Below are 27825 nucleotides of genomic sequence, written 5' to 3' on the forward strand. Positions count from 1 at the left end.
GGCATACGTCCCCCATAGACGGCAATGGCACAAGTCCTCTCTTTCCCCATGTTACGGTCCGTACGTTGTTCACCCATCCTCCTCTCCATTACAGCGGACATATGCACGGCCATAGCCGAGCGGGCATACTTTCGTCTGAATACAGCCTAACTATTTATCTGCCACATTTACAAAAATAAGCAATCAAAATATTCAGCAAACAGGATTTCATTAAAAGAGAATCTAGTGGGTCACATATAAACTGCACATATGGCCTTTTAGGTTAAGGTTCCTACATCATAATCATGATGTTCCTGAATGCTTCCTGTTTTATACATTACTTTTAATCAAATGAGCATTTCAGTGGACAATTTGTATGGCCCCTCTGTCAAATGTTCCCTTTGTTTGCATTGGATATTAAAAACTTTTTTAGCTTATTAAAAATGAAGGTTTTTTAGACTTATTAGACTTAAAAACCACCACCACTGATTCGGTGAGCCATTATGGATAGGCTTTTGCCCAATTTACTCTATAGAGCCCTCTTACTGAGAAGTGGAAATGTTGAATTAAAATATAAACTCTGTGTCATCACTTGTCAGAGGGAACTTCTGTTCTTCCTCTCCTTGGAAGCCAACTTGGAGAAGGCATCAGATAAGAAAAGGTGATTCCCTTTATTAGGTTTTACCAACTTTTGCAAGTCCTTTCACGGTATTGGTTGGAGAGAGGTCAAAATAATAAAAATATAGCTATAAAGAACAAGGCATGTGTCTTTAATTTCCAGCTTGACTTCACAAAACTCCTCATGATGGCAGGTTTCCATTGAGAGGCTTGGAAAATATCCATTATGATGCATTTTGGACAGCTAAGATCTTTCCAAAATGTATGTTTCATTAATATTTCTGTAACTACTAAAAGAAGTAACCAAACATGCTATCTAAGCAGGGCCGGCTTCAAGTTTCCGTTGGCCCCTGGGCAACAGCTCCTCATGGAACTAACATGCTGGCATTAAATATTCAGAAACTAAAACAGTCTCCTGTTTCCTAAAATATTCCCTAGTTTATTATACCAAACAGCCCCCTCATGGTTATTTTATATAAAGCCCCACTCAGCCCCTATGGATTTATTAAACACAGAAGCCTCACTCCCATGGATTCCTTATATACAGCCTTATGTGGGCACCCCCCAGCAACTCTGGGCCCCAGCAAATGCCCAGGTATGCCCAGTGCTGGTGTCAGCCCTGTCTCCGAGGAGTGGCAAACGGGCCTGTTATTCACTGGATAAATTCTGTTAAGCAACAACTGAAACAGCTAAACTTGATTGTTTCCTAAAATAAAACAATATAGCAATGGAGTTCACTTCATGTTTGGTGCACAATCTCTTTAACCCCTAACTGACATGTGATATAGCTGTGGGTGTATGGAGAGGGTTCATGGGCTGAGCCCTCTCCATACAAGGTGAGCGTTTGCTGCATATCGCAACAAACACCCACTGACCGCGGATGGACAGCAAATACTGTAGTATGGCAGTATATGGTAGGATCAATCAGGCAACCTAGGGTTAAAGTACCCTAGGGCAGTGATGGCTAACCTATGGCACTGGTGCCAGAGGTGGCACTCGGAGCCCTTTCTGTGGGCACTCAGGCCATCACCAGAGATGACTCCAGGTATCTTCCTGCAGTCCCAGACAGCCCAGGACTTGCTGTGCACAGAGCTATTTTAAAGTGACAGCTCTACCTGCGACTATTTTCTGCTTTATTGGTGTCCTCAGGAGGCTGGTATCAATGAAAACTGTGACAGAGAAGGGAGTATAAATCACAAATTAAATTTCTGTGTTGGCACTTTGCGATAAATAAGCGGGTCTTTGTTGTAGTTTGGGCACTCGGTCTCTAAAAGGTTTGCCATCACTGCCCTAGGGGGTCTGAAAAGCTGTAAAAAAAATAAGATAAAAAAGGTTTAAATATTTTATTTAACAAATCTAAGAAATAAAATCACCCTCCTTTTCCGAGAACTGGTATAAATATAAGGTAAATTACATGTAAAAATCATAAACACGTTAGGTTTCTCTGCATCCCAAAATATCCAATCTATCAAAATTTATTTCCGGTGTTTAACCTTGTAACCTTTGATTTTAAATCAGATCATAAAATATTTAAAAAACATAGAAATATGGACATATTCTGCTTGAACTTTTCCTAATTTGTAACTGTTATAACCACAAAATTCAATTTTTCTGATGGATATTTAATGTGTTAGATGTGATTTTTTTGTGAAGGCCTCGGACGTTTGTTAGAGAACATTAGGGAATATTTCACAATGGCTATTTTACACACACAGTGGTCAGCCTGTGATCACAGACAATGCGGAATCCGGACTCATGGGCCCGACCACATTGGATCTATAATGCAAGGAATCCATGCTTTCACCTCTAAACAGCACTGCTGATACTTTGAGTTTGCAATTTGGAAAAAGCTATATAGGGAATACAGCAAGCAGGAGCTCTGGTCAGATGAAACAAAAATATTGATTTATTTTTGGCTACAATGTCAATTGTCAGGAGACATTGCACATCACACTGAATACATCATCCCACCATGAAGCATGGCAGCCTCATGTTAAGCAGATACTCTGCTTCAGCAAGAACTGGGAAACTGATCATATGTTTTTTGAGGAGGATGGAGCTATAAGCAGGGCAATCATAAGAAAAAACCTTAAACCTGGAGCTGGCCCTGCACACCACTATAAGTAGGCCCAGGGCGACAGTGACTTAGTGGGCCCTTTTCATTAAACTCATGTCCCATTCCACACTGTCCCTCCTCCCCAGTAGCCACACTGCCCCCCCATAGCCACACTCTCCAGTAGCCACACTAGAAAAACTAACACCACTGAAAATACAAATGTCCAACCTCACACATTCCGATTAGATGTATTTAGTAAATTTAAAAAAAAAACTAAAAACTTTGATTTGTTCCGACGGTGATCCTCCAGTAGGCTCGCTGCAGCTCTGTTGGTTATGTTGTGGAGCCTTTTAGATGGCAACACAAGACCAATCACAGGCCCCATGGTTACTTACACACAGAATGGTACCAGGGTGATCTGATCTTAGATGATGTGCAAAAACACAGATGCGGGAGCTGCAGCAATACTGGAGGAACTCCGGGGGAACATGTAGGTAAGTAGAGATGTTTTAATTTACCACATTAACCCCTTACTGATTACTGATGTGTGACGGAATACTACATTTAAAGGCAGTTAAATCCCGGCGACGCATGGGTGCTGCCATATTGGATTCAAGTGCCACCCCCTGTGAAGTCATTGGGGGATTAGCAAGAATCGGTTACTATGACAGCCTCGGGTCATACAAAGACTCGAGGCTGTCTGATTTAAGCACATTCATTACAATGTGCATGTCAAGGCTCGGGGTCAGTGACCCCCTGGACCACCGCGGACGATAAAACAAGCTGACACCTGGGACTGGAATCTAAGTGGCACCCGGTCTTCACCAGAGTCCGCCGCAAAGCAGGTTGGTCTTCCTGCGGCGTGGTACCACCAGGTCGTTCCACATGCACGACTTATCCGCGGTGGCAGCCAAGGTCGAGGTACAAAGTCGGTAGGCGATCTTGTGGTCGGGGACAGGCAATAGGTCAATGCAGGTGGCAGAGGTTTAAGGTCAGAGACGAAGCAAGATGTCAGGGCAGGCAGCGAAGGAGCGTAATCAGGGACATGTCCGAGGTCACAATGGGAGATCAATACACGGAAATAACTTGCAGGGAACAGCTTTCTGTTCCAGCAGGGAACACAGGAAGGGGCAGGAATTTATCTTGGCAAGCCGCCAGCCAGCACCAATTATTGTTGTACTGGCCTTTTATATCTTAAAGAGCCGGCACGTGCGCGCCCTAGGAGACGGGAGTGCGCACAATGGAACGCGGGGAGCAAGGAGGCTGCCGCTGGAGTGGGAGAGGTAAGTTAGCAGGCAGGCAGGCTCCGGGGGCAGAGGAAGGCACACAGGTGCGCCTTCGGCCCGGGATATGGGTCGCAGGGGCACCCGTGGCAGTGACAGTACGATTTGCACATTGTAATGCCTGATGAAAGCCCCAGATCGGGGCTGAAACGCGTCGCATTTTATTTCATTTTATTTTATTACGTTTGTATACTTTTATTTTATCACCTACTTTTAAAGTAGAAATATAAAAGAGATTCCTTCAAGCTCTGGAACTCTGTGTTTGCTGATTGCACCAAGCGCCTTCCTAAACGTCTCTTCGGGCTCTCTTCTCATTTCCACATTGTCCCGGGGTCCTGGTCCTCGGTGAATGTGGCATCCAAGGAGCGGCAGCTGCTGGTAGCAACTTTTCTATATGCCCCTACCATTTGGCTTTACTCTTCTCCATCTATATTTTACGGTATCACACGACAGCTGCGTTTTTTTTTTTTTTTTTCTCTACATCTTCTCTTTACCATTCGTTGGGACTTGGAGCTTTGCCCCACAGTCCCTCGATCCCAGGTTTCTACTGCACGACATGAAATAGTAAATGCTGTCACTATGATGTGCAATTTGTTACGCAGAAAACGAGCCCTTACACAGCTATTTTCATGGGAAAATGAAAAAATTATAGATATTTGAAGGTGGGGAGTAAAAAATGGAAATGCAAAAAGGTCCAGTTCTGGGGAGGTTTGTTGCAGGATGCATCTCTATATTTGTCCCCCTGGATGCAGACAGAGTTGACTTCAATCATGAAGAAAGTTGTCGGCTCCCCGCATCATCATTGAGCTGTGTGCAGCAGATGCCAGCCGGTGTGATGTGATAACATCATTGTGGCAGCAGATGAGGAAGTGGGACAGCTGCGGGGGAACGGGGAGAGGAGAGTAACTGTGTTTTTTTTAATCATACAACAACAGGGAAAGGCTATTTAAAGTTTTAAAATGAGGCCACATTGTATGGATGAGCAGTGGGGCCACAATGTAAATATAGGAGGGGAGGCTACAGTGTATGCAGGAGGGGGCCACAACGTAAGGATTAGGGTGGATATTAAATTATGTGGAGGCCACTGGGGGGGCATTAGGTTGGTTAAATGTAAAGGAATGCAAGGGGGTGGGGTAAGTGGTGATACAAAGGGTGTGTGGCCTCATCTTTTGTCCCTCTTTCATCTATGCAAAAGTTGAGAGGTATGTATATGATGTTCATGCTATGAACACACTAGCTCTTATATACAGAGACCCTACTGAAATCTTTAAGGAAGGATCTAGAAATTCCACTGTTAAATGTATGGCTCACTATTTAATCCTCACTGATGTTACAGCAGTACAAAGAGTACTATAACTAGACCCCATGGGAAAAAAAAACCTCTCAGACATGACAAGCGGGGCTAAAATGAATATGTAGTTGTAGGGGAGTATACAAATATGAACCTATATGTATAATTGTGATAAAAATGGATGATGAGATTTGAAGAGTCTGACAGTAATTCATAGCTTTTATAGGAATTTCTTACTTCCAGGTACACTAGGCTTGTAGATGAAAACGTATTATTCCTCCTCTACCCTTACAATGCTAGTGTTCTCTGGAAGGCAAGAGAAGTTTCTGGGCAAAGCTGAGCATGGAATAAGTTTACTAAACCTGGTACTGAAACTCCTCTTCCACTTCCCTATTCTGCAGATAATGGAACTTTACATTTGTTTTTCTCCTCAGGAGGAAGCTAGGAGGAGAAGTTCTTCAATCTTCCTTAAGAGTTAAAAAAAAGAATTTGAATTTAAGCGGAAGGCAAGTGATGAATCATGGAAAGTATTATGTCCAACGGTAAAGAGAGACGATCTTGGAATGCTACAACAGAACTGCAGAACTCATGATACTGTTTAGAGCGAGTACAAACTAAAACAAAGATTCATAACAAAGATAAAATATAGCAGAAAGGTAGTGGGCACATGTGACATGACGCACAACATAGTCAATATAGCTAAGTCTAAGCAGAGGGAACACAGGGGGCAGTTTATTATGCCTAATATACCACTTTTCTGTAGATTATAATTCGGGCACATGTAACCTCTGGATATACATGCTGGGAGACTGGAGGGGGAGCATTAGATGCTACAATTTTAGTTTCCAAGCTTCTGGTGTCAATTTAAAAAATATCTAAAAAAAACTATAAAATCTCAACTCATTTTTAACACATATGATGAAAACTCAACTACCTGATAATCTTTAGATATGTTGTTTATCATTTTAGATACATTTTGCAATAAAGGCAAAAGAAGACAACACATGCCGGGAATACTTTCACAGTTTATAAACCTCAGTCCATGGAATTCTGCTTCAAATAGCATTCAGCCTGACTGATCACTCGGCCTACCACATCTTGTAAAGTGGATATGATCCTTACGAAATGCAGAACTATGCTAATAATAGTTCCTGTTGAAAGAAAATAATGAAAACGATGTATTGAAAACTTTGCACCTGTCACTAAGCAAAAAAGCATACACCCAGCCTCAGAGACAGCCTTAAGCTAAATAACCCCCCCCCCCCCCCCCCCCCGATGCAGAATTATTGTGGAATCCCCCCTTCTCCCCTTCATTGTGTACATACAGCATGCAAATTAGGAAGCCATGCCTTAACCCGTTCACGACTGTCATACGCCTATAAATAGGTCCAAATTGCACTTGCATGTAGTACGGTTATAGACGTCATCACAGTGGCCCACTGTAAAGGAGGAGAATATCCCCTTTAACATTACATATGGATTGTGTTTTTAGGTGTTTCAGAACCTTTAGGGTGCACAAACAGATCGCAAAATGCCACAAATATTTCGGCTGGGTAAAGATAGTAGTCAAGTGTAGGGTTCCAGGATGATGTCAGCGCCAATGACTCGGTTGTGAAGAAGAGTTCTTAAATTTGCGTAATTTTATTTCATAAAGCTTGGTAAAACGCGTTTCGAGCCCGGACCGGGCTCTTCATCAGTTACAATTAAGCATGACATACAATAGACTATGCGGTTTTAAATAGTGGTTTTTGGCGCGAACGGGTGCATCTGCATCGCGTTAACGTGACGTCAGGATGAAAATAAAAACATATAGTAAAAAGATGTTCATTCATAAAATCTTTTGGTTTTAAAGTATTGGTTAAAAGTAATACTAACCGCTACAGATGGTTTTAAAATGGATAGTTGGATAAACAAATGCATAAAAGATTAAAATATGCAACATTATATATAAATACATACCCATGTGATAAACTTCATAATTATATTTTAAAAATAATAAATAATAAATAGTGATTACCACGTTGGTAGTATGATGCGAATGTGGCTGGTTCTATTGGGTCATATTGCGGGCTGGAGTGTGCATGAGATGAAAATTGATTTACAGGAGTCTGGCTGTCAGAATGGATTGAAACTATGGAAGCCGCTGAGGACCAAATTTTCAGAGGAGCAAGCTCTCAGAGAAGATAGAAGATCGGAACATCGCTGGGTAGAGATGGGAGAGATGAGTGCCGCTCAATATAATGTACAACCACACCAAGCATTCCAGGGGGCCCAGGGCCACCCAAACCCCACTCCAAATTTTATACTGATAAAGACCTTCACCCATGTAATCCTCATACTCAATACACATGTACAAAAGAGTCATTTCAGGACCTTTGAAGGTCCTCCAAAGGTCATGAAACCACAGGAAGCATCCTCCATACCCCAAGAAGTTTGATTATTATACCAGATGTAGGAAGTGAATTATTATAATATTCATACAGCCCAGAGTCCATGTCAGTCATAATCCATGCCTGACAGACTGTAACAAGTAACTAGTAGTATCAATTGCTCAAACAGAGATCAAATACAGTTCCATACATAAAGAGAGTCAGCAAAGGTAGGTAATTATCCAGCCTTATTTTCATTTGCATCTGTTAAATGGGTCTACAAAATGGACAGGAAAGTGTGGTTAGCTTGTTCAAATGCCAAAATTTTGTACAAATTACAGTACCACACATGGACCTTAAAATTCTCTTGATGATAAATTTCCCTACTCTTTACTATGTGTGGCAACTAGTCCTTAACCAACAAGTAAGAGATAGAGATAAGAGTGCCGGCGTATAATAGCCCCGTTGCTGCTCTCGCACAGCCCTATACATAAAGCGACTACGGCGGGGTTTTGCACAGTATTTATTTCTACACCAGGCCATGGCTAGCATGGAAATAAATGCCGCTGGTGAATTTCCACATGTGAAAATTCGCTGCTGCAGCAAGTGCACAAGCATGGGGACAGTAACGCCTCGCGCCCGCCCACTCCCGGCAGCGCCCCCCCCCCCCTTGCTCCATGCCCCACTGGTGAATCGCAAGTGCTAGCAATAAGCTAGCCTTTTCAATTATCTCAGGGCTTCTATGCCACTGACGTGGTGCAAAGGCCCTGATACATATATCCTGCAGAGTCTTTAAAACTGCTAAAAAGAGCAGTACACACACTCATAAGGGTAGCTTGTATGCAAAAACTACCTGAAACAACAGGTATGCTTTCAAAGAGATGTCAAGATCAGATAACAAAATGAAAAACCATTGACACTTACTATATCTATTACTATATGTGAGGTTGCCTGGGATTGTTTAGGCATTTTTTATGTTTTCATGTCTCATCCATATGTTATGAAATTTCAAAATAATTCCTTTCACTGGGCCACCTCAATGCTATCTATAAAGAAATAAATCAGAAAACCTGTGGATTGGTCCTGGCTCCTTATGGAAGCAGATTTCCATTAAACAGTTATCTCTGCAGTTGCCTACAGTCCTGGGATCAAAACAGCCTCTGACAAAAGACACAATTGCATATTGTTAAACACATTCTTAATAGTCACCAGATCCTACCTCTCTCTTGTAAGATCACTGCTATTACTATAAGCATGATATATTACATGTGCACACAACCATTCCTTTGTTTAATAGGTAAGGTTTTATCAAAGCACCATGTGCCTGCTTGAGACAGAAAAGTCACTGGCCTTGGCTTTTATTGCATTTTAAATAGTTTTCATTTTACTCAAACACCTTTAACAATAACCTAAATCCTGGCCTTTAAAAAACAAACCAGCCTACTGAATATAATAAGACAGAAGGAGACACAAGAAGATAACAGAGAGATAGAGCAAAGGTGAAGGCTATAAATGTGGATTGAAGACTTTCTTCACTAAGAGGTGTCCACAGTTCACTCTCTGCTACATTACTCAAGCTCCTAATGTATCCACATTCTAGTCCATAATACAAAGCTCAGTGAAATGTAGGCATTAAACTGGTTGTGGGTGGCCATTACCATAAAGGACCTATATTACACAAACAACTCAATGAATTGAGAAATGCGTGATACTTCATTGGTGGCACGGGAAGGATATCAACATCTACAATAGATGTCAATAAATCACTTAAGCACAGCTTTACAATAAGGCCTATGTAAGTAATTCCCAAAATTCACAAAGAAAAATGTTCCACTACATTAATTAGCTCACCTACAACTCCTTCTACTTTAATGGTGGCAACAGTTCCAATGAGAACGTGAACAATAGATCTGGAACAATCACATAGGCCAAATACTATTTCTTACGGCAATAAGGATATTACAGGTTTGGTTTGTTAAAAAGATATTTTAATGCTAAACAAAAACATAGGAAGGTGGTAAGCAAATAGAGAAATACCCTGGTATCCCATTCCATCAACACAGTTTAGATCAGTGATGGCGAACCTTTTGTAGCCCGAGTGCCCAAACTTCAACCAAGAGCCACTTATTTAGTGCAAAGTGCCAGGGAAGAAATTTAAGCAGTAATTTATTTTTCCTTGTTCTTTGACAATTTTCAATCGTTCAGCCTCTCAAGGACACCAACCCAGTTGAAAGGAGGAGGGCAAATTCGCCAATCATTGTAGGAAGATTCTGCAGGCAGATTCTTTGAGTCCTGTCTGGTGAACTTCATTCTGGGGTAATGGCCTGGGTGCCCACAGAAAGGGCTCAGAGTGCCGCCTATGGCACCAGTGTCATAGGTTCGCCACCACTGGTTTAGATTCTCTATGTTTACTGTCTGGCCTGGACCCTAAGTGTTAGGGATTCTGTGACCACTGTAGCCAATCCATGCCCTTGGTGGGTGCAGTAGCATAAACAGTGAAATCACTGGTTAACAGCTCTGTTCATAACATGATTTGACAACTTCCCAGTGATAATATTTATTTTTACTTATTTAACCAAAACTTCAATTATTTTCTATGAACGTAAGAGAGACATATAAGATATAAATACTATTACTCATTTTGTAAAATTATTGCAATGTTACACAATAAATGGAAGGAGCAACTTAACAAAAAGGCACAAAATTTAGTAGATATAAAGGTTAAAGAGAATTTTTATAGGCAGTCCCCGACTTACGACATTTCGAGTTACAGATAACCCATAGATACGAACAGGGCGCTTGGCACCCCGCGCATGCGCAGTCCACTTCAATAGCGCTGTTCGGAGTGCTGTGCCCTCTCATTGGGCGGGCCATGGAAGTGACGGGGATTATTTGGCAGAGCGAACGAAAGGCTGGAGCGGCCACGGAGGTGACGGGGATCGCTGGGTGGAGCGAGCGAAAGGTAATTGCCGGCAGTATCGGGGGTTCAGGTAACTAAGAATGCGTTTGCTGGTGCGATCTCACGCTTCCTTAGTTACCAGCCAGTGCACTAGAAGCCAGAGATTCCAGGTAACTAAGGAAGCGTGAGATCGCACCAGCTAATGCATCCTTAGTTACCAGCAACCCGACTTACATACAAATTCAACTTAAGTACAACCCTCCGGTCCCTATCTTGTACGTAACCCGGGGACTGCCTGTATATGAAATATACAAAAAGCCCATAGGTCTTCATGAAGATGCTAAATAATCAAAGCTGCAATTTATAGACCAAAAGACTGAGGCTGTATTCACAGGTCCTTATGACAAAACTTTTGGTCTGGACTTGTTTGCTTGTGTCATATGAATATTATGTTTATCTTTAGTACTAAAAACATCAATATTTACAAAAATACTGATATTTAATGGAGTTTCCACATGTAAGACATGTACCCCCTATTTTTATGATTGATAGGGATCCTAGGAATAGAACACCTAATTTTGATCATATTTCAGTAAAACTTCTTTAATATATTGTGAACATTGTAAAGAATGGTGGTGCTCCCAGCATGTCACAATTGGAAAGTGAAAGTTATTGTTTGATATGTTACTATATGCCACATGTTGGTGTAACTCACTGCATACAGAGGCATGGATGTAAGGGAGAAAGGTGCTGCAGCATAACCAGGGCTTAGAAGAGGAGAAGTTAACACAAAGTTTTCAGTTACTCCTTTGAAGCAAAAGAAATAAGGAACCAATGTTCTTAAGAAATCACATGACAGAAACCTATGGTAAAGGAAGTGAAGTTCCCTTCTCCATTTTTGAATCAAATCTACCTATATTGTTCTAATGTATTATTGGTGGGTATTAAGGCCCTTTAATACATGTAAACAAATTACCGTAGTCTAATGAGTCTAATCTTTTACACCAAAAAGTGATTGTTGCTATGAGCACATATGTCTTTGTATGCAAGGGATATACAAACAATATGCTACAATCTTTAAAGGGACCAGACAACAATAGGCAATGTGAAAGGCCATGTAAAGGAGTACTGATTATCATGATAATAATTGATCCCTTATGGTCAGACACTGGCTGGTCTTAAAGTTCCTAACCTTAAAAATCTATGGCTCACAAAGAGTTGGTCAGTTTTATGATTTCATAAAATCTAAGCATCTAAGAGTTTGGCTTGTGGGCATGAGAGTGTCATGTACATTTTTAAATGTGTAAAATGTGAACAAAAGCAGTATGCTACTTAACAACAGATCCTGGAACCTAAAATCAAGCGCTAAAATTAATTGGTTGAGCAGATGAATAAATCACATTTGTCTTATGCAGAAATAACTAAAAAGAACATGTTTTTCAGTTCTGCATAGTTTAAGGGAAATACTTCATGTAGTTACAAAATCCCCAAAAAAGGACTGCATTCCTGAATAGAACAACTACAGAGAAGGCCAAGCCAGAGCACGTTTGTCTCCAGAAAAATCAGTGATTACTCACCGAGACCCAACAACAAAGTGGCCACAACAAGATGGTCAGAGGACACACAGGTCATCTAAGCCAGCCTTCTCCAGTATTTGGAGTCAACAAAGGACTTGGAACAAGTTGGATATAAGAACATTAGCAAATAAAATTATTGTTTTAAAATGATTATGACCATTTCCAGACTGATTAATGTCTATTTATATGTATTATACATTGCATATAATAACTGTGCTCAGTTCTAATAGTTACAATAAGAAGAGCAGGTAATGTCGCCCCCAAGGCAGCTTTACGATACAGTACATAAGCTCTATACAAAGTGTATATTTTAGCTGCTCTGCCCTTAGGGAATATACTGTAAGAGCAGAGGGAACAGTGCCCCCAGTGGTGAAATGATCACTGGATGAGTTGACATATTCTCCAGACTAGAAGACCCTTACTTTGGTATTTCACATTACTTGTAGTGGAGATAAGTGACAACAGATGGGCATTTTGTACTTAAACACATGTAAGCTGTGACGTTGTGCCCTCTATTTTATACATTTCCTTTTTGGTGAAGATAAAATACCAAAATCGACTTTAATACTGATAACAAACCCCGAGAGAGGTAGAAAAAATATTGTCTAACAAAACTAATCAAACATACTACTGTCCTTCTACAACACTTCGCAATATGTAATCTTGTCACATAAAATATGCAGAAATCATCTCATTCAAGTCATACCTTCAACAAAGGCCCAAAAGTTCACTTAAAGCGAGTCAAACCCTATAACTAGGAGCCTTATAGATATTAACATTTGTAAAAGCAGCCAAGGGATGTTAATACAACAAAACTGTCCACCCTGCTGCTTCGCTCACATGGCAGGACATGGCATATAACTGTTACTACAAGGAGCAGGTATAAATGTAAAAATGGCGATACATATAAAGTTATGACGAATGTTCAAAGTGGGTTTTACATTACAGAAAAACTGGAGCAGGGAGGACACATTCGCTTCCAGCAATAAAGTCTCATGCGTATCATATTGCTAGCCATATTGTGAGCCACAGTGCAATGGACTCTCAGATAATGTGACAAAGTGCAGTCATCTCACCATTTCTGGGTACATTCTAATATCAGTTCCTGGTAAGAGGCCACAAACTGGAAGCGGGATGCTCTCTTGCCAGTACGCTGCAGTCTCTTCCAAACTGAAGTCATGGTCGTCTCTCAGTGACAGTCTCCAGCATGATGTTGGGTGCAGAACTCAAACGCTCTCTTTCCTTGCTGCTGGTGACTCACTGGAGCTCTCTCTTCTTGCCTCTCCCTTCCTGTGTGCTTTCTCAGTCTGTCTCACAGTTCATGTGCTTGTCATTTTCTTAAAATACAGCATTTGTTTGTTGAACCTGTTCCCTTGTCCTCTCTTTTCTATGTTGCGGAGCAGATCCTGATGGCAGTGCTGAAACTTTACCTTACTTTTCAGTGCGTCTGCCAGTCACTGTGCCTCCATGTAATAAACTCGCCTGTCAGTGACAGCTCCTTTCACTCTAGTAAAGTCTCTTTCAATCTACCGCTGTCTTTCCTGTTTGCCGCTGACAGTTTCCCAGTTCCAGCCCTATGAGTGATTGCGGCCAGTGTCTTTTACATTGAGCCCCTGTGTCTCTGTGTTATAAGTTCCTCTCTCTTCGCTCTGTAAGTCTCTATGTGTTTTTTTTAGTCCTTCGCTCATTCCCTGAGTTAAAGACAGCCTGTTCCTCTCAGCTAAGCAGAAGTAAAACTTGAAGGAGGAGGGAGGGCGGAGGGTGTGTCTGTGACTGTATTTATATATCTTTGTATATACAGGACTGTCTGTGTATATGTCGCCGTGCACAAGTACAATAAATCAGCATTCATTCCATGCACAGAACAAAAAAATCATTAGATACAGACACAGGATACACTTCTGAAATGTTTACTAGTTCTGTTCTATGCAGTTTCTTCATTTTTTTTCCTACTTACAAAAGAAAAGTTTCCAGGAAATAAAGGCACATGTTTACATTATTTATTAATTCTTTTAGTGTAAGTAGTGAATATCGCTACCAAACCTCCAAACAGCACATTTTTGATGCGCCTGCAAAACTTTCTCAATAAAGAGAAATGTGTTGAAAAAGTTTGTGGGGCTTTAGAATCACCGCAAACTTGTTTTTTTAATATTTCTGACACACTGGGGGAGATTTATCAAACTGGGTACAACAGAATCACTACATCATTTGCGCAAAAATTGGTTTATCCCCTTATCACTGACGCTTGTTTTCACCCCTAAAGATCAAACTCGATTTGTGTCACGATAATTGGTTATAACTTCGGAATCCTTTAACATATCCAGGTGATTTTGAGATTGTTTTCTCAAGACACATTGTTCTCTTTATGTTAGTTGTAAAATTTAAGTGATAAGTTTTGCATTTCATTCTGAAAAAATGAAAATTTGGCATGATTTTGGAAAAAATTGTCATTTTCAAAGTCTGAAATGTTATATTTTACAGACAGATAGTTAAAGTACCCAAAAAGCTAGATAACTAATATTTGCAGTATGTCTGTTTTATGTTGTAATGATATTTTATCCGCTGTTTCCTTTTTCTAGGATACTATGAGATTTAGAACTTTAGGTGTGATTTTTCTAGTTTTCATGAAAGTCGCCAAAACTCAGCTTTTTAAGTGACTTTCAAGTGGCCTAAATAATAGTAAAACCCCATAAATTACCCCACTATAGAAACTACACTCCTCAATGTATGTAAAAAACTTCTATTAAGTCTATTAACCCTTTAAGTGTTTCGTATGGGTTAAAACAAAATGGAAGTGCGATTTAGAAACTCTCAAATTTTTGGGGAAAATAAATTCATTTAGGCCAAAACTGACAATTTCATAATGAATAAAATTATGAAATGCTCTGCAAAGTTTGAGGCCCAATTTCTCCCAAGTGTACCGATACCCCATATGTGGTGGTAACCTGCTGTATGGGCACACGGCCTGGCATAGGATCAAAGCAGCGCCATTCACAGCAGATTTGTATTGCCATATTGTACAGGCTATAACATTTTAATTTGATAATGTGAACATATGAGGGCTTATTATTTGCGGAGTGTGATACAATGTATAGATAATTAATTTTTGAGGTCTATAGCTTATTCGTGAAATGTAATTGACTATTTCAGGGAGGAGTACAAACAAAATTGTCAATAATTGTCAAATAATATTTTATCTTTATTCTCTGCTCATTTTTACTTGAGCAAAACCAATATTGGAGAAAATCACATTTTTTTTTTTACTATCAACAACTTTTCAGGGGTATAACTTCTGTATTTTTCTGTTGACAGGTCTGGTTGAACACTTATTCTTTGCGAAAAGAGTTGTTATTTTCAGTTGTATCATATTAGAGCGCATAACTTTTTTTGTTCACTTTTTAGAACATTTTTTGTTAGAGTATTTGATTCAAAATTGTATTTTACAGGAATTTAATTATTTTTTTACATCGTTCCCTGAGTGGGTTCAATATTCTTTTAGATTTATGGTACAGATTGATAGGGACGTGGTGATACTGAATATGCTTTTTTTGTGTTTTATATACTTTATTTGGATTTTATATGTAATTGGGCTTATTAGAGGACTTTTATTTTATTTAATTATTATAAAATGATTTTTATTTTATGTTTTACATTTTTAGATTTTTCCAGACTTGGGCTTGAACAAGCGTTGCATTGCATTGCAGTGTACATTGCAAGTATGCTGCGCACCCGCCGTGAAGAGGAGTAGGCAGCCTCGGGACACACGATGGACCCCGGGGCTGCATGTTAGTGCCGCATCTGGGCTGTGATGTCACAGCCCAACACCGGCACTTGCTAACCGGCACTCGCTAACCAGATCTCTTGCATTCTGAGGTGAGGAGAGCTTGACTTCAATGCTGAGCTCTCCGCCTCCATGACTTTATACAAACAATCTACAACTCACGTTAAAGTTGCTTTTCTTAATTATGAAATAAACATGATGTTAATCTGTTTCACAACATACTCGTAATGGTTAATTAGGTTAATTTCTGATAACAGGTTCCCTTTAACAACTGGACAGGAGAATCCATGAAATTATCATTACAAGTATCAACACATAGTTTTCTTTTTCCCATAATTATAGTCAAGATACTATAGTGGGATACTAAAAAACATGACATTATATTAGCTAATCGAATTTTTCCATTTCTCGTTTGCCAGTGTTGTTCTTATTACACCACTTTGCATATGCCAGAGCTGCTTCTGGTACTGCAATTGTGGTTATGCAACTTGTGCATCAAGCAACTCATTTACATAAATATGGAAAAATGGAAATGATCTCTGTGAAAAATGTACTGTCATTTTGTAAATCTTCCAAAGTGTCCTACACAGTTCTGTTTTTACTAGTGGGGTGAGCTCTACAGTAAACCAAGGATCACTACAAAGAGATGTGCCGATGAGGAGAGTAAATGGGCAAGTACTTGCCTCACTAGGCAGGATGTACACTTTGAACACCAGGTGGGGCAATTTTATATAAGTAAATTATATAATCCTTCAATTAATTGTTTTTAAGGTTATGAAAATGATAAGCATGCATGTGAAATATAGTGGGACAACACCTTTAAAGGGTAAAGCATTCAGCTAAGAATATAAAAAGAGGAAAGACTAAATATGGAGACAGAATGTCAGTGTATCTATTTTAGGTTTCACAATATTTTTTATGAATTTGTGACATAAAAATATTAATACATTTGCATAAAAGAAGTTTCTCCAGCTCCCCATTCACAAGGTGCTGGTCTCTCTGGTCACAGGAGGGAGAACTATGCCATCACTGTTGAATGGCACTGTTTTCCCTTCTGGGCCCTTGTGCACAAGGGCCCAGAGAATCCCACCATATTTTTTCCCTTGTTCCTGCTCTGGCCAACCAGGGATTGTTCTTAGTTAAAACAAATTCTTGTATACCTATTATTTAAATTATCAGCTGAATCTGTGGGGTGTGAGGTAGCCAAAAAAGAAAATGGCGACTGTATATTGTGCTTGGTGACCGGGAGTGTGCTGAGCAGCCACACTACAAACTACAGAGCAGGTCCTATTCCTACGCAAATATTTAGTGTGACTGTTCATTTCCTAAGTAATTATGGAAGTAGTACACGTCACTCAATGTTGGTGATATGGGTGCACAAGTAGGCTGCAACACCTCTCAATAAATCTTGAAAAAAACTTGGCACTCCTGTGATACTTGATTTGCATATTTTATTATAGTGAATCGGCAATCCAAAATTAATGCAACTTATAACATCAGACCAAAGCCAACCTACAGCGGGGTCTCCCGTGCTCCCCAGCTCCCCAAGCGCCACAACGGTCATAGAACCGTATTCACACCACCGCAAGCCCAGCAATCCGTGCCTGAAGAAGGTCTGATGTTATAAGACCGAAACGTTGCATTAATTTTGGATTGCCGATTCACTATAATAAAATATGCAAATCAAGTATCACAGGAGTGCCAAGTTTTTTTTCAAGATTTGTTCATTTCCTAAGGACATGGGCGGAGTGAGTATTGCTCACCTGCCAAAGTCCACCTGGCTGAAACAGAATACAGGAGATCACTTTCCCCTGTTTGCAGTCCATAAATCATAATTAGTCATGTGCATGAGGCCTTAGTCACAACTTCCCCATCATTTCCTGTTATCAATAACATTATGCCACAGTATATGCATGCAATGTCATATGTTCTCAAAAGGCTCACATTGTCAAAATAAAACATTCAGAAAACATACAATATTAAAATGAGACATTATTATTTCCAAAAGCACAATAAAATACAGTTATAGAGGGAGAAGGATTTGGAGAAGGATTTGGCCAATAATTTCTTTCCGATTCTCATCACCTCAACTGACCCACAGAGACAAATCTTGGAAACGTACTTCAAATGGAGTGAAGAGTCCTGGAATTCTTTGAATGCAGGCCTCATATCAATTCATATTCTGCCCAACTAAATTCAATCAAGAACATGTGAGTGCTTTGTCACCATAACTTGGTACCATAATCAAGTATTTGAATATAATAACACCTTATAAATATATCTGCAAGCACTCCAACCTTGAGTGCCTCATCACACAAGGGGCATTGGTAATAACTATTCCCTTTTTTCCATTGTTGTGACATTTCTGAATGACCTAAACTCTTTCCCCCCGTTCCATATTCCCTACCAACTTCTCCCTCATATTAGATAGAGGTCCCACACAAAACGACCCTCCTTTTTTTTTATAACTCCCTTCAGCTAGCACTGGATATGATCCCAAGAGACAAGTCCTAGCTTGAACAATTTTGCAACCTACTTATATGCCTTGGAACATGGCTTGTTTGATACTGTGTTTTCTCAGTCCCGTGATGCAGAACCTCTTAGAATCTGTCAATAAGGTAAAATATCAAAGATCTTTCACCAAAGGGTACAACTCTGGTGTGTTTTTTGGAAATGTATACATATTTAATATTGTGGAAAAAGAATATGGGATAACAATCCAACCTCTTTTTGGGTACCATCATTTTTGTCCAGAAGAATTACTTTGTTTGTTCAAAAAATCTATTGAACCAGTGATGTCTGATTTAAATTAGATCATTTTCACTACATTAAAATGCTATTTTACTTTTGTTGTTGCTGTTGTTGTATGTTTTTTCAGTGATAATTGTAGGTTTTTCTTTCTTCAAAGGAAACCTGTCACCAGGGACCTCATTTTCACTAAGGATAGACTGTAAAAGCCCATGACACTTGCAGTGCAAAAAATACCTCTCTGCCATTTCTAAGCATTTGCATTACAATATAATTGTGTTTTATAACTTACTCTTGCATCCTGACAAAATACTGGGGTAGTCACAGGGGCTGGGCTTTGGATGCATTTCAAAAAACAACATGTGACTTGTCTGAGCTGCCTCCATCTTTGAGCTCCTGTACAGCTTGTCCCTCCCCCACTGATGTCAGGCTGAGCAGGCTGTGATCTCTGAGAAGGAGCAGGAGGTGGAGTTGTACAGGAGCACAAAGGTGGGTGCCAAGCTCTGAGGAGTGTGTAAAATGTCACATGCTGTTTTTTGAAATGCATCTAAACCAAAGTCCAGCCCCTGTGACTACCCCAGGATTTTGTCAGGATGCAGGGTAAGTTATAACACACAATTAGGATGTAATGCAAATCCTTAGAAAAGGCAGAAAGGCAGATTTGCAATGCAGCTGTAATAAGCTTCTGCAACCTGTCTGAAAATGAGGTCCCTGGTGACAGGTTCCCTTTAACAGAAGGATACCAATCAATGTATTCACATGTGTATATATTTATATTTAATTTATAAGATATGCTGAATTTACAGTAGGACCTCTGTGGAGGTTTGTCTGGAGGATGTCTCCATTTCCATTTCTACAGGATCTGGGAAGGCTAGAATGATTATGTGCACAACACAATGAGGTGAATTAAACATACATTTTTATTGTTTTTTTAAACAGAATTATACAGTAAAGGCAGTTAATAAACCTGGTGATCTGGAGTAACCGGATTGCAAAGGTGCAAGTAACAATGCAATAATATAAGTCTCAAGTGCAAGGGGGGGGGATGAAAAAGAGGGCAGGAAGAGGGGAGGGATGGGAATGGGAGAAGAGTGTACATATCAGAGGAGCGAGTAAAAATAACCACAATATTAACAGTTAGCAATAACCATAACAGTAACATGTTCCCTGTATGCTTCCACCCATTAGCTATGCCGCTTTTGGACTCGTTGAGTAGTCTGTCCTGTTATTCAATAAATGACATATGTGCAGCACCAAAGTACAGAGTGAGTTAAGTGAGGATTGTATGCAGGTAATGAGCCTGTTCTGGTTGCAATACACTTTTCCGTAGTTGTGTTGAATTGCATTCTGATAATTTTTTTAAACAAATAAATAGCTTCATTATCTATGTCCAGCAGTGTGCTTGCTATCCTCCTCAGTTTAGCCTCTTACTTCAGTGGCTATCTCCCTGACTGTGCTGCTTATAACTGTGAGATTTAAAAAAAACTTATAAAAGAAAAGTCTTGTGTCTGTGCAGATATGTAATTGCAGAAGTCTCTTGGAAAGAATAGTGAGGCACAAAGGCTTCCTTGTTCTCTATCAGTACCTCCATCCCAGTCTGTGATTTTGTAGAACATGCAATCTTCCTTCATGATCTGTAGATATACATGGAAATATGGTTAAGTTGTAGAGTTTCACTTCTAAATGAAGCCTGTGAAGCCATCCTACTCTCTGCCAATTGACAGTAGAGTTTTGATATTTCAGGAATCCATGAGAGGTCTATTTGTTTGCTAATAAATGGTGAGTATTTAAATGGTTAAGGGTTGCTGCACATGGGCAAGTTTGGTCTGACAAAAGGAATAAACCTGAATGACATGATCTAACTAACAACATTGGGCAAATAAATCTGTCTTGGAACACACTTGTCTGTGTGCAAAGGCCTTTATGAAAGTTTAAATTTTCATTGTTTAAGTTTCCATTTCCTTGTTGCCAGGTGAAAAGGGGAGAAGTAAAGAAGGGGACCCTATAACAGATGAATGAATGTAAAACAAAGCCCCAGTATGAACATAACAACATTTTAAAATAGCGCATCCTATATTTTTGTTACCAGTGTCCATATTATTATTAGCAAATGACATGAGCGAGACATGTCACAAGTGAAGGTTTTTAAAGGATTTAATCTTACAAGGGGTTAAATGCTTCCACCCCCTGCTCTTCTGTATTCCTTACCCCATGCTATCCTCTCTCAGCTGTCAGACTGTTCCCTCTGTCATTGTCATTATGTATGAAAGGGGGATGATATACATTGACAGCTGCAAGATATTCCTAGAGGTGACACTAATTCTGTCACTGTCAGTCATTGCCAATGCTCTGTACAACAATCTCCTAGCTCAGAGTCACCAATGTATCAGCATTATGGTGCATAAATTAAAATAATTATTCTGCTATATGAGATGGAGATATTAAAGGTCTGAGCCCCGGGCATAGAAAAAAAAAACAACCGGGGTTCCTCTGTTTAACTTTTTTATTCGGTCCCAGGATGGGAATAGAAGGTGCCTTGCCTTGATCACACCTTAATCATACTGCAAAACGATAGAGCTGATGGCCAGTATATTAGGTCCTGCCTCAGGGAGCATAACTAACTTCAGTAAACCCCCAGCTGCCATGGCAACACATCAGCGCCCGATCACAGTGGGGGGGGGGGGGGGAGGTGCCAATGTGGTGGGAAGCTTTGTAGCACATCTTAAACGCTGAGGTCAGTCTAGTCAGTAAGGGGTAAAGTGGCCACAATATGTGGTGGTAAACTGCTGCATGGGCACACGACATGGCATTGAAGGGAAGGAGCGCCATTCAGAGCATTGTCACTTTTTTAAGGGATTATTTTCTGCAAGACTGGATGCACTTTAAAAGTACTTCGTTTTAGTGGGTCTTTAGATTGTTGATGAGAATTTTTTAACTCCTGGATGTATGGAGGAAAAATAAAACATCAATTCTTTTTTGGGCCATTCATCGAACCATAAAAATAATATATAAATAATATTTCTTTATTCTATGGATTACCTCAATCATATACTGTAGTTGTTTATATATTTGCACTTTTTACTGAAGAAAAACTAATATAGAGACTATCTCATTTGTTTTAGTATAGCCATCTTGAGTTGTTCTTTTCAGTGGTACCATTTTACTGCACATAATTTTTATTAATCACTTTTTAGTAAAGGGATTTGAAGAAAAATTAAAAAATTTTTCTCTTTTTATTCCTGCCTTCACCGGGTGATTTTTGGTGATTTGTGTTTTTTGTACTTTATCAAATGTAACTGTGGTGTTTAGGGGACTTTAACTTTATTTGATACTTTAATATGCAAAGGTTCAGAAACAAATAGCATTAGGCATACAGTGTTTACACTTAGTATGTGCTATTAAAACATGTATAACTATATGGCCGGAGTGAAGGGGTCAAACACACTTTTTTTTACTGTCAAGGTCAGATTTTAAGATACTATGTGAAAAACTGTGAATGCAGACCAGAATGGTTAAATCTTCCAATTTATTCTTCATTTTCTACAGCATACAGGCTTTGAATAAAGATAAGAAAAAAAAGACAAATTCAAATTATTTAGGTGCGTTGGCAGGTTCCTCTAATAAATGAATTTGGGCTAATCCTTCAGTGCCCGATAAGTTTGTAAATCTTTTATTGCGCTACTAGGGTGTGGAGTAGCCGGAGCTGAAGCTATACGGCATAGCAACTCCACGGCTAGTAGCATCTTTCGATCCTCCTACTTTATCTACTGCGCACAGCTCCGGTTAGCTGCGCACACTCATCCGCACTTGAGCTGGCAGTGGAGTGTGCTGGGTCCTGAAGCCAGAGCTACTGCACATGCCGGGTATGCGCAGTTGCAGCCTCTGCATACATACTTTATGCAGGGCCCGGACGAGTGTGCGCAGCTACCAGAAGCTGCGGTAAAGATCTCAGGGTAGGAGGATTGCAAGAGGCTACTGGGGTGTGAAGTAGTTGCACTGTGTAGCTTCAGCTCCAGCTACTCCCCGCCCCAGTAGCTCTTTTAATAATTTGCATATTAGGGCAATAAAAGATTTACAAGCTTATCAGGTATTGAAGAATTAGCCCTAAAATGGGCTCCGATGGCATTTATTAGAGGAACCTGCCACCGTATCTACCTTAATAGGTAGATTCGAGATTCAGGTTTCCTTTAAGAGCATGAGGACCCTTGTGACCTTATATTGGATGCAGCAATGGATAGCCCTCATCTGCCAGACCTCCTTGATGCAGTCAAGTTATCTTCTGATATAAGCAATGGCATGACTACAACCATCAGCAAGTTGCTCCCAATTCCTGGACTGAGCAGTGAGATCCAAGCCCGTTTGCTACCTGTTCTTTTTATTATACCTAGATTTCATCCTTTTCTATAAAAGTAATATGGACTTGTTTAACTGCACTTTAAACTCTACAATTTTCCCTGCTAACTCTCAACATACATCTTGGTCAGACCACAATGCGTTCCTCTCCCTTTTTAAGCTGTCCATTCCTTCCTCTACATTACACCAATGGAGGTTTATCTGTTACATTATGATACTCTCTCTCTATGGCATATATCAGTATTATGTACAATGAATTTCTCACCACACTCAATTACCTATACACCCTCCACTAACATGCCGGACATCAGCGACCACAGCGATTACAAGAGTTAACACCTGCGTTAATGCCCTTGGAAGCTGCAATAAGAGTTTAACGAGATATTAAGAGTTTTCAAGTTACATCAGTAAACTTTAAGGTGAGTCTTTTGCAGACAACCCCATACTTCCCTCCACACTCTTCAAACTCTTCTACAGGATTTACTAGTCTCGAGATCGCAAGTCAACATGGATAAATAACCAGAATATACCCTCCTAGGTTTAGGAAATTTTGACTTTCAATACAGAGATCAGTATCTCACATATCTGTATGTTAACCCAGCGCAGATCTATGGAATTATGCTCTGCTACTGGAGTGGTTGTGTTTTGACTTGATACAGTGGAAGACTAGGTCTCTGTCCTGGTTGTACTGTATACACACCATCACAATGGTCTCCCGCCCCGCTACTTTCACACTGCCCTGTGTTCGCCTGTCCATAGCTCAACTGACGGCGGTGTGCTGGAGAGGCGGTTGCTTTATGGAGAAAGATAGAGCCCGCCTCCAGGGTGCCATTGACATCTAAGGGGACGCATATATGGCTGTTTACATCCCCACAGGGCTTTATTCTGGTGGAGTTACAGAGATCCACAGCTCAGGTGAGAGAATCTCTCTTCAGGACAACTAGTAAAGCCAGTATTGCACATCAACGAGAATGCAAAATCCCCACCGTGAAGCTTGGTGGTGGCAGTATCGTTCTATAGGGATGTTTTGTTTCAGCTGGTAAAAGGAGCTGGTCAGTGTTCAAGAGAAAATGGATGGAGTTAAATCAAGGGTAAACCTGGAGGAAATCCTGTTAGAGGCAGCAAAAGACTTGAGATTAAGGAGTATGTTAACCAGCAGAACATCCCTAAAAGCTACAATGGAATAGATTACATTCCAGCATATTTTTGTACTAAAATGGACCAGTAAAAGTACTGACCTAAATCACATTGTGAATCCCATAAAATTCAATAAAGTACATTTAAGTTTGTGGCTGGAATGTTTAAACCCTTAACATTGCAACCATCTTCCATTTTTGTGTTACAGTTTTCCATTTCCCACCTTCTAAAAGTCATACATTTTACAAATTTACTATTTACATTTTTAAATTTACAAATTCGTATGGGGCTTGTTATCTAGGGGTCCAATTTATCTTTCTAGGGTCAGTATTAAATACTCCATGCAATGTACCAATGTACTAGGAAGCTAGAAAAAAAATGCAGAACTGACAAAAAAAATTCAGGTGTCTAGTGTGTATGTCAAAGGTGTCTGCAATGAAGCTTTATTGCTATTCCTTGTTTCCATAACAACCCAAAATTGTCAAATGGACAAAAAAATATGGCTGGACTCACATTTACAAAATATACCTGTTCCGACTTACATACAACTGAACTTAAAAACAAAGCTACAGAACCTATCTTCTACGTATCGCAGGCAGCACCTCCATTAGATTAGGTAACACTTTATTGATCCCCAAGGGTAATTTATTCTTTGAGTAGTTTAAGACAGTTTTGCCAAATTGTTGGAGAAAAACCTATATTTCTAAGGTCACACCCTCTTGATAGATCATGCCCCTCCTGTTGTATTACTAATAAAAATCCTTATCTAAAAAACAAAATAATGTAGTATACAGTATAATGTAGCGCAAGAATTTTAAAAAGTTTTTGGCATAAATTTTATCCAATTTTTGTCATAAACAGAAGTATAAATGTGTTAACAAGATGTTAACCAAGCATCAGAAATTGATTTTAACTGGGCTATCGTGTGAAATGTGTCCTAATAGAAGAGAACCTGGTTTTTACAAAACAGGTATTAAATTTCCAGAAAGAATTCTGCAAATGCCACTCACAAGCAGATCGTCTGGGTGGGGACATTTACAGCTCCAGTTATCAGCTCCAGCAAACTGCAGTTTTCCTGTCTAAACTTGAAAAAAATTACAAAGTTTCTGGTTAGGCCACTTTAAGAAAAAGGTGGGGTCCAAACAGCTGAGAAAAGGTGATGTCATAGAAGAAGCTAAGAAATTTTAAAGTGGCAATATGTCATTAAATCCTGACTCATGAAGACTCATTACTGACATGTAGCAGAAAGTGAAACCCTGAAGCTGTTGCTATGTAACAACTGTAAATTAGGAAGAGGAAATTTCGTTTATTTCAGTTCATATATTAAATGAAAAGACACATTTAGGATCTTTCCATTAATATGTATAGAAATTATATTTATACTTACTTGTTCTAATTAAATCTTTAGCTTTATTGAGAGTTCAGACTTTTTGATGCTGTTTTTTAAAACCTAAAGTAGATTTGTATAATAAAGTAGGAGAAACAGGAACTTTTCTTATATAAAACCAACTTCTCTTATATAAAGCATTGCTGAAATAAATAGTTTCCAACTATTGGTGTGTTCTGCGTAGGTTGTGTGGTGGCGGCAGGTGTTGTTCTGCGTAGGTTGTGTGGAGGGGCAGGCGTTGCTTTATGGTGCCAAAAAAAAATGTAAATGCCATTCTCTTCCAAGCCCTGCCATGTATCCATCTTGTCGATTATTGCCACGTACCCGGGAGAACCTGCTTGATGATTTTTGGGGTGTTTGTCTCCTGTGGTATGAATTGGGCAAAATACTTTTGAGACTACAATGACAAAGTAAGAGAAATTGCAAAGCAAATTTTATTCGACACCATTCAATTTGTGTTACATTTGAGACAGAATCTTATGGGTTAAAATGCTTATACAACCCTAAATAAATTATTTGCCCTTTCCTAAAATGCAGTCACTACTCGGGGGTTTCTATTGTACTGGTACCTCATGGGCACCCCAACACCAGGCTAGTGAAAAGGGTGCTCCAAAAGGTAAATTTTGCTTGTCACTTCTCAGGCCTGCTCTGTCCCCAGCCTGTAGACTACTGCTACACTATTGCCCCATGCATTGCCATACCCGTTGTGATAATAATATTACTCCTCCACAGTTTGTTTGATATATATATATATTTTTTTCTTTCTTTGTGTTTCATTCTGCCTGTTATAAATCATTAGGCTCCATTTGTTTAAGATCAGCCAGGAAGGTGAGCCTGGCAGGGTGGTTATAAAACCCCAGGGAGTCTATGTGTGATCAGAGAAGCATAGTCTTCCTAAGTGGTAAAATTAACACCTCTCGGCCAGAGTAGTCTAGTTAGTGGGGGATGAAAAGAAGCCACAGACTGCATGTTTTTCCCTCCAAATTCAGACAAAGGGGAATATCATAGCTGCCCATAACTGGGACATAATTCATAATTATAGGTCCCAAGTTACACAGGACAGTTATGGGGTCTAGACACACTCCTGGTCTGAAAATCAGAACATTAGCTGCAATGGAAGGCAGCCAATAGCAGAACACCCCTGATATTAGGCTAAGACACCCCGAGTTTGGTATGGGGTTAATGGGAATAACATGCCCGTTTGGTTGGAAGCCATGGCACAATTGTGCCATCTCCCAATCAAAAGTTATGGGGTTCTGATAAAAACCCAGACCCAAAAAGTAGCTCACTGATGGGAGGGGGATAGAAAAATCCCCCTCACAGTGACATCACAGCCAGGGGTGGGGGTTAAAAATCACCTGGGCTTAAATTAATGAAGCAGCCACATAGTAGTGTTCAGACTGAGGATTCTATCACAATAGAAGGCTGGATCGATGCTTATGCCCTGTCCTCGGGCCAAAGAATTTCTTCCTATTTCACTAGCAAGAATTTTTTGTTTCCTCTTCTTCCCTCACTGTTTTGATCAGGGCGAAAAAAACGGCACCAGGCTAACGTGGGGCGCTGGCAGTGTATTTCCCAAAAAGTAAACAATACCCTCAATACAAGAAAAACAATTAAAATTTAATCTTTTAAAATTATTAAAATACATACGATGGTAAATGTCCAAAAAGTGACGCGTTTCGGGTGTACAACACCCTTTCTCAAACAAAGGACAATAAATGATACATTACAGGTACATTCATATATAGCACAAAGCAGGTCAAGTGACTTACGTGTTCAGATGTTACACCGGTCAGATTTCCGGGTACGCTGGCCGAAAAAAGCCCGCGAACGGCGGTATCATGGTGCGCATGCGCAGTTGTCACTGGGGCGCCGGATGTTTGACCGGCAAACCATGGCAACGCTCAAGCGCATAAGGTAAGTGTTTGTAAACATGATTAGATCAATCAGGCGCTAATGGGATTCTATTAAATGAGCAATAGAAAGTTAATGGGAGCATTAATGAGTTGGCAAGATTAGTTGATTAATTGAAAGCGGAACTGTGACCGTATAAGTAACTTAAGTATATAGGTTTAAAAGTGACAATTGTGTGAAAAATGTTAACATAAAAAGTTGCTATATTATTTATAGACAGCCTGTTCATGGTAATAATAATAATGATGGCAGTTGATAATATGAAGTAGAGGATATATGGATAGATCAAAACAGTGTTGTTCTAAACTTCTAGGGAAATACTTGTATTTACGGAGTGTACAGAAGTGAATGTAAAGAATGAATGTATACATGATTAAATGTTTACATACCTAAATAGCAAAGTAAAAACACATAAATACATAAAAGGTGCATA

General features: G+C 39.7%; 1 protein-coding gene across 6 annotated transcripts in view; it reads right to left on the reverse strand.

Annotated features, from left to right (window-relative positions):
* Positions 1-27825, reverse strand: part of LOC140070854 (uncharacterized) — a 106182-nt gene that overhangs the window by 47799 nt on the left and 30558 nt on the right. For 5 of the 6 annotated variants that reach the window (XM_072117854.1, XM_072117851.1, XM_072117850.1 and 2 more), the window contains exon 1: positions 13149-13799. The exons of the other annotated variant lie outside the window; for it this stretch is intronic. In XM_072117854.1, coding sequence (XP_071973955.1) covers positions 13149-13252 — 104 coding nt within the window. In that variant the 5' untranslated portion in view covers positions 13253-13799. Of the gene's footprint in view, positions 1-13148; positions 13800-27825 lie in introns of those variants that run through there. 6 annotated transcript variants of the gene reach the window in all.

Source organism: Engystomops pustulosus, chromosome 7, assembly GCF_040894005.1.
Source record: "Engystomops pustulosus chromosome 7, aEngPut4.maternal, whole genome shotgun sequence".
Lineage (NCBI taxonomy): Eukaryota > Metazoa > Chordata > Amphibia > Anura > Leptodactylidae > Engystomops > Engystomops pustulosus.